Source organism: Diprion similis, chromosome 3 (assembly GCF_021155765.1).
Source record: "Diprion similis isolate iyDipSimi1 chromosome 3, iyDipSimi1.1, whole genome shotgun sequence".
Taxonomy (NCBI): Eukaryota; Metazoa; Arthropoda; class Insecta; order Hymenoptera; family Diprionidae; genus Diprion; species Diprion similis.
In genome coordinates this window covers 8,414,058-8,428,096 of record NC_060107.1, presented here as the reverse complement: position 1 = coordinate 8,428,096, position 14,039 = coordinate 8,414,058, and the positions used below count along the sequence as shown (strand labels likewise).

The following is a 14,039-nucleotide window of genomic DNA, read 5'->3' as shown; positions in this document are numbered from 1 at the left end:
CACAGTCGACGATAAATCCGAATCAACCTATAAAGAAAATTGTGGAAAACATTCCTTTCGGAAAAAACTCTCGACTTGGGTGGGGTATATTCGTACCCCTAATTGATAGATGATGCTAAATTCCTATGAGAAAAAAAAGTTAAGGGTACGAATTGATACCGAAGTTGAGGGATTCGATGACAGTTTTTTTTTTATCTTTCCATTTCTTTGAGAAGAAAGAGATATTTGGGTTGGAAAAAGTGGAAGAAAAAAAATAACACGATCATTCGGTAACTGTTGGGAAAAAAAGAAAAAAAAAATTTACATGAAAAATATGTTGTAATCGGTAGAAAAAAAAAATAACAATAATAACTTAATAAGTTATACATATTAATTTTATGTGTTTTAAACGATCGAGAAACGATATTATTCACATAAACCAAAGCTTGAATTATTTATTTATTGAGGGATTCAACGTCTCATTCAACACAGAAATGACGCATTCCTCACGCCAAGTGGCGCAATAAATCATATCTGATGGTGTGTACATATATCAGGATACACGGGAATTCTTTGTATTCTGGGTACATGAAAAATGTTTTTTTTTTTTTTATCTTTATACTGTTTCTCTCATTTTTACAGCCGCTCTTCCGTTTAAATTTTAACGCGATGCTTATTGTTATCCGAGAATGTAATTCAGTTGCTTTCGATTGTGGAAACGATTTTTTACAAGCCAAGTAGAAATTTGTTTTTTAATAGTGACAACGAAAAGATGAAGTTTGAAAATTAATTTTTTCAAACTGACGATAAGATGTTAATAAATGAATAAATATAGATTTGGTATAAATTTTTTATTCATTTATTTTGTTCTGAAAAATAACAAATTTTGTTTAAAAATCCAATACGCGGCTACGATCGTTTTCATTTCTATATTAATTACATTATTAACTATTGATATTGTACAGGATGTGAATAAAATTTATTTTCAACTCCGGTAATTTCTTTCTCCGAATCAAACGTTTCCTTTATCGCATTTATTGTGCCTGCCGAAGCCTGATAAAGAATTACGCGGGCTAAAGCACGTTCGAGGAAATTTGACATCCCACAATTACGTATTAATGAAAGAAAAAAAGAATGTAAACCATCACATATGATATCCATACGTATATGCTTATAATTTGTAAGTCAATTTATATTACTGGTAAAGTAAAAACCTTCCTGGAAATCATTCGCGGAAATTTCGTATGCTCTTTGTTCGGGGGTTTTTTTTTTTTTTTTTTTTTCTGTCGTAGTTTGGTATAGTTTTCGCGATGAAAATTAAAGTCGAATGTTTGTGAGTAAAAAAAAAAAAAAAAAAAAAAAAAAAGGAGGAACGAGAAGAAGAATAAAACGAATTAAGATCAAATTATGGGTATAATATCCATATTTGCAAATCGCTCGAATGATTTCGTTCATTAGGTTCTTATCGTAACGAAAGATTTTTTTCCCATCGTTGGTGGAGTTGAAATGAAAAAAAATGTACTCCATTCGAAATAAAAAAAAAAAAAATGACAACAAAAGCTACTCGACTACGAGTGAAACCTGGGAAGGAAAAAGAAAAAGAAGAAAAAAACGAACAAAGATGACGAAATAAAATGAAGAAACTAAAAATCCACGAACAGTTTAATTCCTTGCGGTAAATAAAAAATGAGAAACGACATTCTTTTAAGGTCCTTTACGGTATTCTGCAGAATCTGAATGCTGCGGGAAAACCGTCCCTTCTCTCGAAGAGAGACGAAACCGTGTGAGCAACATCTGGGGAATGTCAGAGCTGATTTTTAGAGTGTCCGTCCTATTCGTCGAACGTGTAATAATATTTGCGTTTAGAAAATAGTAAAGTTTGAAAGCGGGTCGAGGCGGATTGAGACAAGGTGGAAAAAGAGAAAGAGAGAGAAACGGGGAAAACTATATTTTCATGAATTCATTTCCATCTACTAGAATTTTATAACTTTCTTACATTTATCTGTTTCCTAGTCTTGCACAAAACTTGAGAAAAAACAAGTCTGAAAATCTCACTCTTTCAAACCATTTTTACTTAGGTATTTAACATTTACTCTGTTTAGTCTCAAACCCACCGGGGTTTAAATGCTCGGTAAATAAATAAACAGCAAAGTAACCGGATTCTTCTTAAAGTGTGCAGAAGCACGCGCGCTTCTCAACCAGTAAAATTGTAACAAGTGTGTATTTTTTCTTCGATTTTTTTTTTATCTTTTCCCTTTTTCTAGGTTTTCTTCTTCACCCGTTTTTACGTTTTCCTTTTTTTTGTACTCTTTTTTTTTCTCTCACACCAGGCCTAAAAAATCTATTTTTATTTACTACGATAATAATTTTAGACGATTTTTCAACTTTCGTGCATAAATTTAATGACGATATTTTTTCGAATTATTGTACAGCTGTCAATTTTTATGAAAGACAAATTTTTGTTTGTGTTTGAAGACATAAAAAAAAAAAAAATTGTTGTTATTGTTTCAACAATAATTAACATACATTTAAACACCATCGTGTATAAGATTGAATAAATTTTAATGAAAATTTGAATATAGAATAGGAGAAATTTATGTGAAATTTGAAAGAAACTCGTGTGATATATATACGTATGTAATAGAATTAGCTTGGTGTTTAAAAAAAATTTTGAAAAATTTTGAAACGTTTTTTTTTTTTTCCGCAGGCCATTTTCACTGACCTACGAATATAATTATTTCAATAAAAATTTGTCTAATCATGAAACTCGTAAGATCATAACGTAGAAAACAACGCGATATTATTCGTCGGATCTTAAATATCAAAAAAAAATTTATACACGGGAGTTAAGTTGATAAGTAAGCAAAAGAAATCGTTTTGCGTAGCATTTTATTTTTGTACGTGGTGTGCAATGAGTGTACGTATATAGGCAACTGTCGGCATATTGGCAAGGTGAGCAAGTTCTCTGAAAATCGTCGACCGAATCACCGAATCACCGAATCTTATTTTTTTATTTTTATTAAATGTAATTTAGGCAGTTATAATATTGCGATTTCTCTCTCTCTCTCTCTCAATGACGATGATAATGATGATGACAATGATGATGCGATTTCGGCCTTACGTATAATATGAAGCATCGTTGAAGAATTTGTCCCCGTTTTTTATTGTTTGTTTGTTTCTCTCTCTCTCTTTTACCTTCGATCGTTTAAATTCCTCTGCGGCTATTTTATTCATCAGGTCAGAAAATCTGCAGAAAAATTATTTATGTATACTTATTATTATTATTATTATTATTATTAATTTTTTTTTCTCAAAGACATTTTAGGTGTCAACGTAAAATAAGAAAGTGCAGATTTCAGGTATTTGAATTCGATTTGATTTGAATATTTATCTATTCCGTAAATGTTGGTTCAACTCACAGACTTTTTTCACTGGAGATCGTGAATCATTTTAATAATAAATCGAAAACTTGTAAATCCCTGTTGGAATTTTGTTTGGATTGAAAATATAGGTTAAGAAGGAGACGAAGGAGTAAAGAAGGATTTATGTTTTCGTAGAAGGTAGGGAAGTAAAAAAAACAAAAAATCAAGATAATCAGCAATATTCGAGTGAACATTTATTGTAAATCTTATGTACACAGAAGAATAATATACATCTTATATTATAATAATAATTTTTAGTGCGATTTTGGAGATTACGAAATCATTTCTAATGACATTGACGTCATGATTACAATATTTCATGATTTCTTACTATCTTCATGGAGTGATTACGAGAGATTACTTGTCAAATGATTTTACTTCGACCAGGTGATTTCTCATGATTTTTAATGTTTCAAACGATTTCTCAAAATTACAAAGAGGTTTCCAAGATTACGAAATCATTTCCAATGATATTGACTCTCCATGATTACTCGAGTAGAAAATCCCTTGTTCATAATTTTTGATCCAGACGGTCCGACCGATTCGTCCTTAAGAACGCCGACTAACTGGCACGTATCGTTTTATAGTAATACGAGCATGCGTGCAGTCAATCACCTCATTCGAGCAGGTATGAGAGAGGAGCAGGTGCAGGTGCGATGCACCAGGTCATCGCACGCGCTCAATTTATATGAAAGTGCCCTTTGACTATGCCTGATGACGACGATATCGCAGTCGTAATTACCTCTCGGTGTATAAATTAATTACGCCTAATTAAAAACAGGGAAAAATAATATAGAGAATGAGAAAATCATCGAACAATGAGCAAACAAGATAGCAAAACTTTAATCATGCGAATCATTAAAGATAATTGGTCACATTTATTTTTTTAAACTATAGAATCATCCTACTGATAGTATTTTTTTTTTATATATATATATATGTATAGCGAGATTTTTTTTCATATTTTGTCTTTTGTTCGAAATTGCAATTCGATTCTTACTATAATCGACCTGAAAAAATTTGCACCTGCTGCTCCAGAATTTGACGCTCGCTTCCTCAGACGCGTAACGTGACACGATAATTAATCGGTATACTTGTACATGTTTTTTAAAAACATTTTTCCCCTCGAGGAACGGAGGATTAGCGTGTTCGAAAATAAACTCAGATATCTGGTTTAACAGTTTAGCGTGATTTGTACACACGCTTATATTGTATACAGTGTGCGTATCGAATTGGCGAATTCCTAACTCGACGGACTTCACGGCGTCTGATTTGCTCGCTAATTGTCGAAAAATTTGTCTAGGGAAGGAGAATAAAACGGTTAAAAAATTTTTTACCAACGTTATTTGCGTCAATGATGGTTAATGCGAGTTAAAAAAAACATTCATATTCAGGGTGTCCATTATTCATGGAAATTATGGAATCAGGAATTTTATATTCCCTAGAAAAAAAAACCTGGAAATCTCAGGAAATTTCATGTCGTATCTGGAATATACTAATTCTCATACGAGGTTCATAAAAATTTATCCATTTGGTGAGAAAAACAAATTTTTTATTTCAACTTTCAGGCAATGGTCATGAACCAAGCTCTGATTTTTTTTTAAATTGTACGAATTCTTACAAATTCGCCTCACAATGAGCTGTGCTCTAGTCAAATACATAATATTCTCGTTCGTATGACTATTCTATTTTTCATTTATTGTGTACATGAGAAGAAACTTGACAAATAATGATTCTTGTCTGAAAAACCTGGAACTCTCAGGGATTTACGTTTTCACAAATAACTGGACAGCCTGTTATCACAATTTACTGCATTTCAGATATTCCCAAAATATCTAAATAACGGGTGTTTCCGAAACACGAATCACTGCAATAACCTTAACAACTTCAGTCTAATTTTCTTTCGTAATTCTTGAGTATAGCCGGCACTGCGTGCGCAGATCCGATGCACAGTCTCGTCCGCAAATATTCGCGGCATTCATCCAGTCAGGCAGGCAGGCGGCTTGCGGTGGTTGAAACGCTTTCCGGCAGGGGTCAGGATCGGCGGGTTTCAACTTGGCCACCTTCTTTTCTCTTCTTTTCTCAGTTGCTCGCTGGCCGCCGACTCCGAACGTCTGCGTAAAACGTAACGCTTATCGTCAGTTCGTTGACGTCGCGGCTTTACCCTCCGCATTCTCGATTTTTTGCCATGATACGAACGGTTGAGAATATCCGCATTATTCCCGCTCGTTGTTATAAAAATAATACAAATTTTTGTAATATTTGCCATTTTTATGCAATACGTGAATTATAACCTGCGGTTATCATCAAAGCTTCGTTTTGTGGTGCTGACAGATTTTTAAAAATATTATTTTATTCCTCGTCTTTGTAATTTCGAAAGGTAAAACAAAGTATATTTATCTTCGACTCCCATCCTCATCCACATTTTTCAAGTTTTGTGTGAAAATTCGGTGAAATGTGATACGATTGGTGAAATAATACTTGACGTGTTTCAAATTTATTATCAACGAATTACACTTTGTACAGTTTTATATTATACACGCTTATAATATCTGGATACACGTGACTATATTCAAATTTCGCGCTGGCGCGATATCTGACACGAATCTGCAGTGTGTTGTATGTATATAGATATACAAGGATATAATTCAAATACGTGATTTCTGGTGTTCACTAAATCGACGTATATATTACATACAGTGCCTTGTAAGAAAAAAAAAAAAAACAATAAAACAAATAATAAATAAAGCAGGAAAGAAAGAAAAAAAAGAAGGAAAATCAAGTAATATCTACGCTACGCAGATAAGGGAGGCGGCTGATCGATCGATCGATCGATCGGATCATTTGATACAATAAATCGAAATCTGCAAAGCTGGCTCCGCGAATGATTTTCACTGGGAGGTCAGTGGACGCTCTGGACGATGTCCGAGGAGACGTCGTCGTTGGAGTTGGAGTTGGAGTTGGAGTTGGAGTTGGAGTTAAGCACGACGACCAACGTCGTGATGTTAGTGCGGTTGCTACGGCTGCAGGATGGTTCTCCAGCCTTCGAAGGCCGGGGAAAAAGAGCAAGAAGGCCGCGCAGAATAAACAGGTGAAAAGCGCCTGGGATCTGACCACCATCACTATGGTTAGTTTTTTGTTTGGTGTTTTTATTCTTTTTTTTTTTTTTTTTTTTTGTATATACATATACTCACTCACCTATGAAATTCGTACATAACATATCTATGTATATTTATATATAAATACATTCTATAATAATAACAATATACAGGTGTTTTTGCTATCGAAAATATTTTGCTTGCGTTTTAAAAAAATTTTAGAACAAGGAAAGAAAGGAAAAAAAAAAAACAACAAAAAAACCAACAACGAACGCTGGAAAAAAATAATCACCGAATCGAAGATGAAAACTTTGTTTATCAAATGTGCATTTTTTTACAGCGAAATTTTTCTCGAACAATTGATTGTTGTTTACTTATTTTTTTTTTCTTTTCGTATACCACCGTGTAGTTCTTATTTTTTCTTTGAATACCAAAATGTCCAATATATTATACATATTTTCTGAAATATACTATCTCGAAATATATGTACTCGGGTAAAGAGATAAAACATGGAATGACGCTACGAGATTCATAACTTATTTTACATGTTTATGTTCCATTTTTGGCAAAGAATTGAAACGCAAAGAATTGAAACGTTTTCTTCATCTTTGAATACACTTTCAAAAATTAAAAAATTAAAAATTAGCATTCAGTTTTTTTTTCCTGTTGAAACGAAAAAAACAGGTTTTCATAAGTTATAGAATTATATGATAGAATTATATTAAATTTTGCCACAATTTCTTTGCCCCCCCCCCCTCCTCCCCCCTTACTTCCTGCGCAACAATTCCGAAATCTCGTTAATAAATGTACAAGTATATTATGTACATATGCGTATACATACACGTTAGATGTTATATATTTCCCCGGATGTCCATTAGATAAAAATAGCAAAACACCGCGCCTCAGCTGTATATGTTATAATCTACGTCGCGTTGTCGTCATTTCGCGAGTAGCTAGTATCATCATTCTCGTCGTCGTTGACTTCTCGTTGTCGTCTATACATATATATATATATACACATATATATGTATGTGTGTGTGATGTGTGTATAATCTACGTAAATACGTGTGAACCTGTATGTATACATGAACGTGTAAACCTTATTCTCGCTACATACGTTAATTTCCTATCTATAGCCGTTACGCGATCGTGTTTTGTTCGTCGATGTGTACCTACAACGTCGATCCGTGACGTAATTATACAGGTATGTATACACGTACGTACGCGTACATTAATACAGAGTTTCGTTCATTCGGAAGACTAACAGATCTATACTTTTAATAGTTTTAAGACGATTCATATTACACAAGTGTTTAGAATTGTATGCATGTATAAAAGAATTTTGCGAAATGATATATATTGCACAACCGAGTTTACGGTTAACTGTAGGGTATTATGCGGAGCCAAATTTAATTTGTGCCAATTGCGAAGTTACGATACTTGCCTACTGCAGTGCAAGTGATTATCGTTACTTTTCATATAGATACTCGTAAACGTTCAACGACCGTCATTCGGACTTGAGGTTTTCTCCTGTGATAGTAAAAAAAAGAAGTGTGTGTGTGTGTGTGTGTTTATATACTATCATAGCAAACTCATTTCTAGTTTTTCTTTTTATTATTCTATATTTTTTCTTTAATCTGCGACGATGTTTCACCATCGATTTTCAATAGGTTTGTCATCAACTTTCGGTTCCTATTCCATGTAAGCACTATTAGCTCTTCGGTTAAACGATAACGTGTATATAATACATATATCCGTCGTACGATATGATGATAGAAAACCATTTTTTGCGTGACTCACTATATACATATATATGTCAGATATCGGCGCACATCCGCAACCAGGCGATTAACCGGATTTTTTTCATTGTAATTTCCGTCGTAGCCTCGTTTTGTCATCTAACCATCGTTCACTTTCGTATACGTAGTTCGCCCTTAACCCCCCCCCCCCCTCCCCCCCTCCCCCCCAAAGTCCCATAAAATCGAAAACCGTATCGCGTTTAAACTCTAGGTACTTATAAATAGGTCAATTTGGAAACGGTCAGCTGATCGATCGGATTCGACGGTTCCTGATCGTTTACATATGTTATTTATAGTATATAGGTATGTATACGTATATTGTTATACCATTTTTCTTAAGGCTATGCTCGGTGGGCATGAAATAGCGAAGTTTAAGATCCGTGACGAAACGCGGCGTGGTTATTCGCATGGATCATTTGGGCACATGACGCATGTATAAATAATAACGCGCCGCCTTTTCTGGACCGAAAAGACTTTGGCAAAAACGTGAGAGACGCGAGAAAAAAAGCAAATTTTATCGGTCTAATACGATTATTTACGGTTCGATTGTTATAACTGCGCTTCATCTTCGTTTTTTATATACGTATTAAAGGTATGTGTATATTTAATGTTGTTGTCCATGATGTGAAAATGAAGAATTTATATAGGTTGAAACTGTCGTTGATTCGATGATGATGATGATAATGATGATGATGATGATGGTATCTAAAAGACACACATTATTGTTATACGTTATTAACCTAAATCTAATTTAAAAACTATTTTATTTTTAACGAAATTTCTATATTCTACGAATTTTTGAATTACCACCAAATTTATACCCATAAATTGTTATTGTTAGAAATAAATTGATTAGAATAAAAAAATCGTGAAAATTGAAGGAATAATTTATTGAAGAGAAAGTTACCGTTCTACACATATATGCGTGTTTTACGTAAATTACAAATTTTCGAGGTCGCTGATTACGAATCTGAAATCGGATATAAAAAATTTAATATAGCGGATCTAATATGGTGGACAAAAATTTCAAATCAGTTCGAATTCAGAGAAAAAAACTCTGCTCAGGGATTTTTGGAGTCTCTGATTACGAGTCTGAAATCAGATTTTGAAAATCTAATACGCCGAATCCAATCAGTAACCCTGTGAATCCCTGCATAGAGTTTTGATACCGGATTTGATTAAAATTAAAATTTTTGAAATCTGTATTTTATTGACATTCGATCCGGCATTTTGAATTTTTGAAAATTGATTTCGGATTCGTAATCAGCGACACCAAAAACCGTGGATTACCATCTTGTTATAAAATTTGAGTCAGCACAATAACGTGTGACTCAAATGGCTGAACCTATGCGTCTGGATAGTTAAAAACGAGTTCCATCTGTACGGACGAGACGTGTAACACATCTTCGATTGATCTATAAGTCTAGTCTAGTCCAGCCTGGTCTAGTTAGTCGGTCTGCAAGCCTTCCGCATGCAGACGTGCGTTGCGATGGCTTGGAGTTCGTTCCACCTCAAAGAACGATGACGATGGTGGTGATGACGATGGGTGGAGGGTGTCAAAAGCTTGAACCAACAAATTATATACATCTACGCTACACCTAATTGCGCCGACAATGCGTTAACATACCTATTCTTCTTTCTTTTCTTCTATTTCCTCCCCCCCCCTCTAACTTGTCTTCTTTTTCTTTTTCTTCTTCTTCGTTTCCTTGCTGCAACGTTTTGTGTATACATTCTGTGCGGTGTTATAAAGAATAATTCGAATATATGTATGTACATACTCTACGAAACGCCTAGTTTACAGCTTTTCTTGGTACTTTCGGATCGTCTTTCCGTCATTCGGTAAAAAAAGAAAATTCATTTTTTGATGGTTTTTTTTTTTTTTTGTTGTTCAAATTCTTTTTTTCTTATTATAAAAGCGTTATGGTTAAACGACTTTGTTTTTTTTACCGATGTAAAATAACAGATTCAAATTAAATCGTATCGAAACGCTTGACGTATCGTTTCGTTTTGAATCACACTCACACACACACACACACACACACACAGATTTGATTACATAAACTATCAAATGTTTAATGAATATTCTATCAAAGTAATTATTTCTAGGAATGTAGTATACCTACCTACATGGTTGAATAAACAAACGATTTGATTCTTGCGTATATTAATTAAACATTATCACAGCGTGATGACAAATGATTGTTTTTTTTTTTTTTTCTGCGAACTCGTTATTAATTTTAAACTTAAGTATTGGCCGAAATTTATGTACCTAATTCGGAAAAAATCGAAATTTTCTCAAATTCAGAATTTCAACCCCGCCTCCGATTTTTATAGTTAAGTGCTCGAATCAACTTCTTCCTCGCCATCTTCTGACCCCCAAATTCTTCCCCCCTTCCTTCCATGCAATCGCGGTATTTCATTTATAATAGCTTCATTTCTTACACATGCATGTATATATATACATATATACATAAATGTATATATTATGTACATGGAAAACGCGCATACCTGTTCTTATAGTCAAACATGGGTATGTGGTATACCTATAGGCATAGCACGTAACTCACACGCGTATTGACCTTTGTTGATCGAGCTCAAATTTGCATTTAAAGGCGCCATTTTTATATCGTGACAAGCGTATTAAGTTTGTTTGTTGCGTCTCTGCCAGTCTCCAGGAATTATTCTCGTCTCGGGTTCGATGAAATTGCTTAACAAGAATCGAAAATATCGGGACTGGAAGACGGTGAGAATGGAGGGAAAGGAATAACCGGAAAAATAACCTTTTTTTTTTTTCAAATTTAATTTTTTCTTTCTCTACGTGAACAACCTTTTTCTTCTTCACAGAATTCACGAGATTTCAAATAAGCTTCCACATTTCTCGAACCACTCGGTCGGTTTTTTGTTTTTTTTTTCTTCTTTTTTTTTTTGCTTCCTACCTCCTCAGGAGAAAAGTGCTCGGTTTTCTTCTTTTCAAGCTTACTTTTTTTTTTTATCTCTCTACACCTTCCTTCAGCTCTCGTTTGGCAAATGGAGCTTTTCCCCCTCGAACAATGTGATGGATCCCCTTTACATACCCCCTCGCCCCTCGATTTCAAGGGGGAGTATAGACAAAACGCCCTCGGTGAATGCCGCCATTCAAATGTAAGTGATAAAGAGAAAGAAAGACGATGATGATGCGGCTGGAAAAGTTAATGGATAATGGAAAAAGTCCTTGCCTTTCATTCAACTACTTCGCAGTATAAACGCGTAGCATTGGCGAATCGATATTTCAGTTCTCCGACAATTCTAATCACGATTTATATACAGATTACTTCTTATTTTCATTTTATCCTATTCACACGTAATCCTGTAAGATGTGATGGATGTCGAAATTCTGTTATATATATCACTTACGAACGTGATGCAGGATAAAAAAAAAATTCCAGTACCGATCAAGAAAAATGTGGCATGTTCTTACATTATGGTTGAAAGCAAAAAACGAAAAACAGGACAAAAAGTAAAGCTAGACTCGCGTGAAACACGTGGCAACGACTTGCTAATCTCAAAACCGCGTGCCTGCCAGTTAATAACAAACAAATTCGCTATTTTATTTTACTTATCTATATTTGTTTGATTTTTATACCTTGTCTCATAAACATTATCAGGTATTTTTCTTTTCTCTTTACTTCCTATGTTTATATATATACATATATATGTGAGTTAAAACTTTGGCTAACTGCCGAAAATTCTCATCGATTTCGTTCACAAAAGTCTCATCACGCTTATCCGGGCGCATAGTATGTATGTAACGTATTAAAATAACTGGCCGTGTTCCAATTAACGATACATACATATATTCTTTATATCGTATGTATATATATATATATATATGTACCATATAATAGTGAAAGCATTATGCGGCAATTCATGCGGATATTCGATCTTTCATACTACGCGGTACGTGACGTGGGATGAAATTCCCTCACGCAATATTTACAAATGGATAATTCAGAAAATCACCACATCCATATTTTGTTCGAGATAAAGATATTTATCCTCCTTGTATAAATTATTGACGTGATAAGATAAACTGTTCAAATAAAGAGAAGAAAACTTGGAAAAAAAAAACAAAAATCAGGATCTAATCTGGCTTCCCGTCTGGAGCCTAATGGGATTTCCGAATCGGGGCCTGATGGGATTTTCTAATAGGGCTCAACTCGGGTTTCCCCAATAAATACCGGAAAATCATTAAATCAGTGCTGTCATCATCGCAAGTGAAAATTTATTACGTCACCCACTTGCGTCACGTTTTATATCTTCATACAAACAATATATATATATATATATATATATATATATATATATATATATATATATATATATATATAATGCAGCTGCAAGGAAAACACGATAATCTTGGAAAAACTGCAGTATTTCCTCGCCTGCGTTTCTCACTTTTTCCTCACGTTCATTACGTCTCTCTTGTTTTTATCATATAGCTATGTACACAGGTATATATGTATGTGTATACGTAGTCGGTATATTCGACCCCGAGAATCATACACGTTATAAGATACACGCGTAGATTCCGGGTCATGAGATTTTTTTCTTATTTCCCCCAAGGTCCCCGTCATTCTCCGACTCAAGGACGTTTTTGTTCAATATAACATATTATAATTTTAAATCATCCTTTGAGGTCAATTCAAAATATCTAACATATGCGACTTAGTTGCGAGATTTTGGGCCGATTTAATATCCAGATGTTGTTTTTTTTTTTTTCTTTTTTTTTGTATATTTTTTTCATAATTCTAACTTTTTAAACAAAATCCTGTACTGTAAAATAATAAATTCAACTATCCATTTATTTTCTTTTATTTTATTTATTTTTTTTTTTCTTTTGATTAAAATATATTTCTAGTGATTCCGTTGTATAATCTTTACTCAGCTCTACGCACTTATCGAGATGTATATATATATATATATATATATATAGTAAAACACGACATTTGGACGAATTGACGTAAACAATATTTAACCGAAAAAACCAGTTTATATCCTGCAAATACGTGCCTGGATGTAAAAAAAAAGTTTGTATCGTGTTGATAAGAAGAAGACGTCATTCGCTCAGGAAGCAACAGCTGTGTGTGTATATATATGTACATACTTACACATATGTATAAACGATTTATATTTCTGATTCACTCTATTACAAGCTGCAAGCAATTTTATATACGTACCGCAAATTCTTCGTCACATGCACTGTAATACTTCGAATTACATACGCGGTAAATATGTCTCATGAATTCGCGTCTCTTGCGTAAAGAGTGTTTTTATTTTTCTTCCATTTTATGCAAGTTTTTCCTGTACGGGAGATCGTTAAAAGTGATAATCAGAAATGGACGCGTTAAAAAAAAAATAGGCTGAAATAATATTGCGATTATAAGTATGTTTATTATTACACAGTAATTAAAAATTTTCATTATTCATCCTAATGGTAATACATATAATTTTGGGTAGAAAATAAAAATTAACGTCTTTATTAAAACCATAAAACCTAAAACGTCTCACTATTCTATTTGTTCATGGTCATTCGTACTGCAAATTTTCTTGTAACCATTGCGATGATAATTTGATTTTGGTACGTACAATAATAAATTGAAACCATTAAAGCGTTAATTGACTGAAAAAATTTGGCAAATTGAAAAAACTGATAATAAAAATGTGCATTAATAATAATAATAATGATAGTAATAATAATAACA

The 14,039-nt window shown here is 33.5% G+C and overlaps 1 protein-coding gene across 4 annotated transcripts in view; it reads left to right on the top strand.

Annotated features, from left to right (window-relative positions):
- LOC124404907 (cytohesin-1) overlaps positions 1-14,039 on the top strand; it is a 40,234-nt gene that overhangs the window by 10,471 nt on the left and 15,724 nt on the right. Inside the window, exons 1-2 of one of the 4 annotated variants that reach the window (XM_046879399.1) lie at positions 6,233-6,343; positions 6,374-6,528. The exons of 1 other annotated variant lie outside the window; for it this stretch is intronic. In XM_046879399.1, coding sequence (XP_046735355.1) covers positions 6,286-6,343; positions 6,374-6,528 — 213 coding nt within the window. In that variant the 5' untranslated portion in view covers positions 6,233-6,285. Of the gene's footprint in view, positions 1-6,232; positions 6,529-14,039 lie in introns of those variants that run through there. 2 more of the 4 variants (XM_046879396.1, XM_046879397.1) reach the window with 2 other exon arrangements.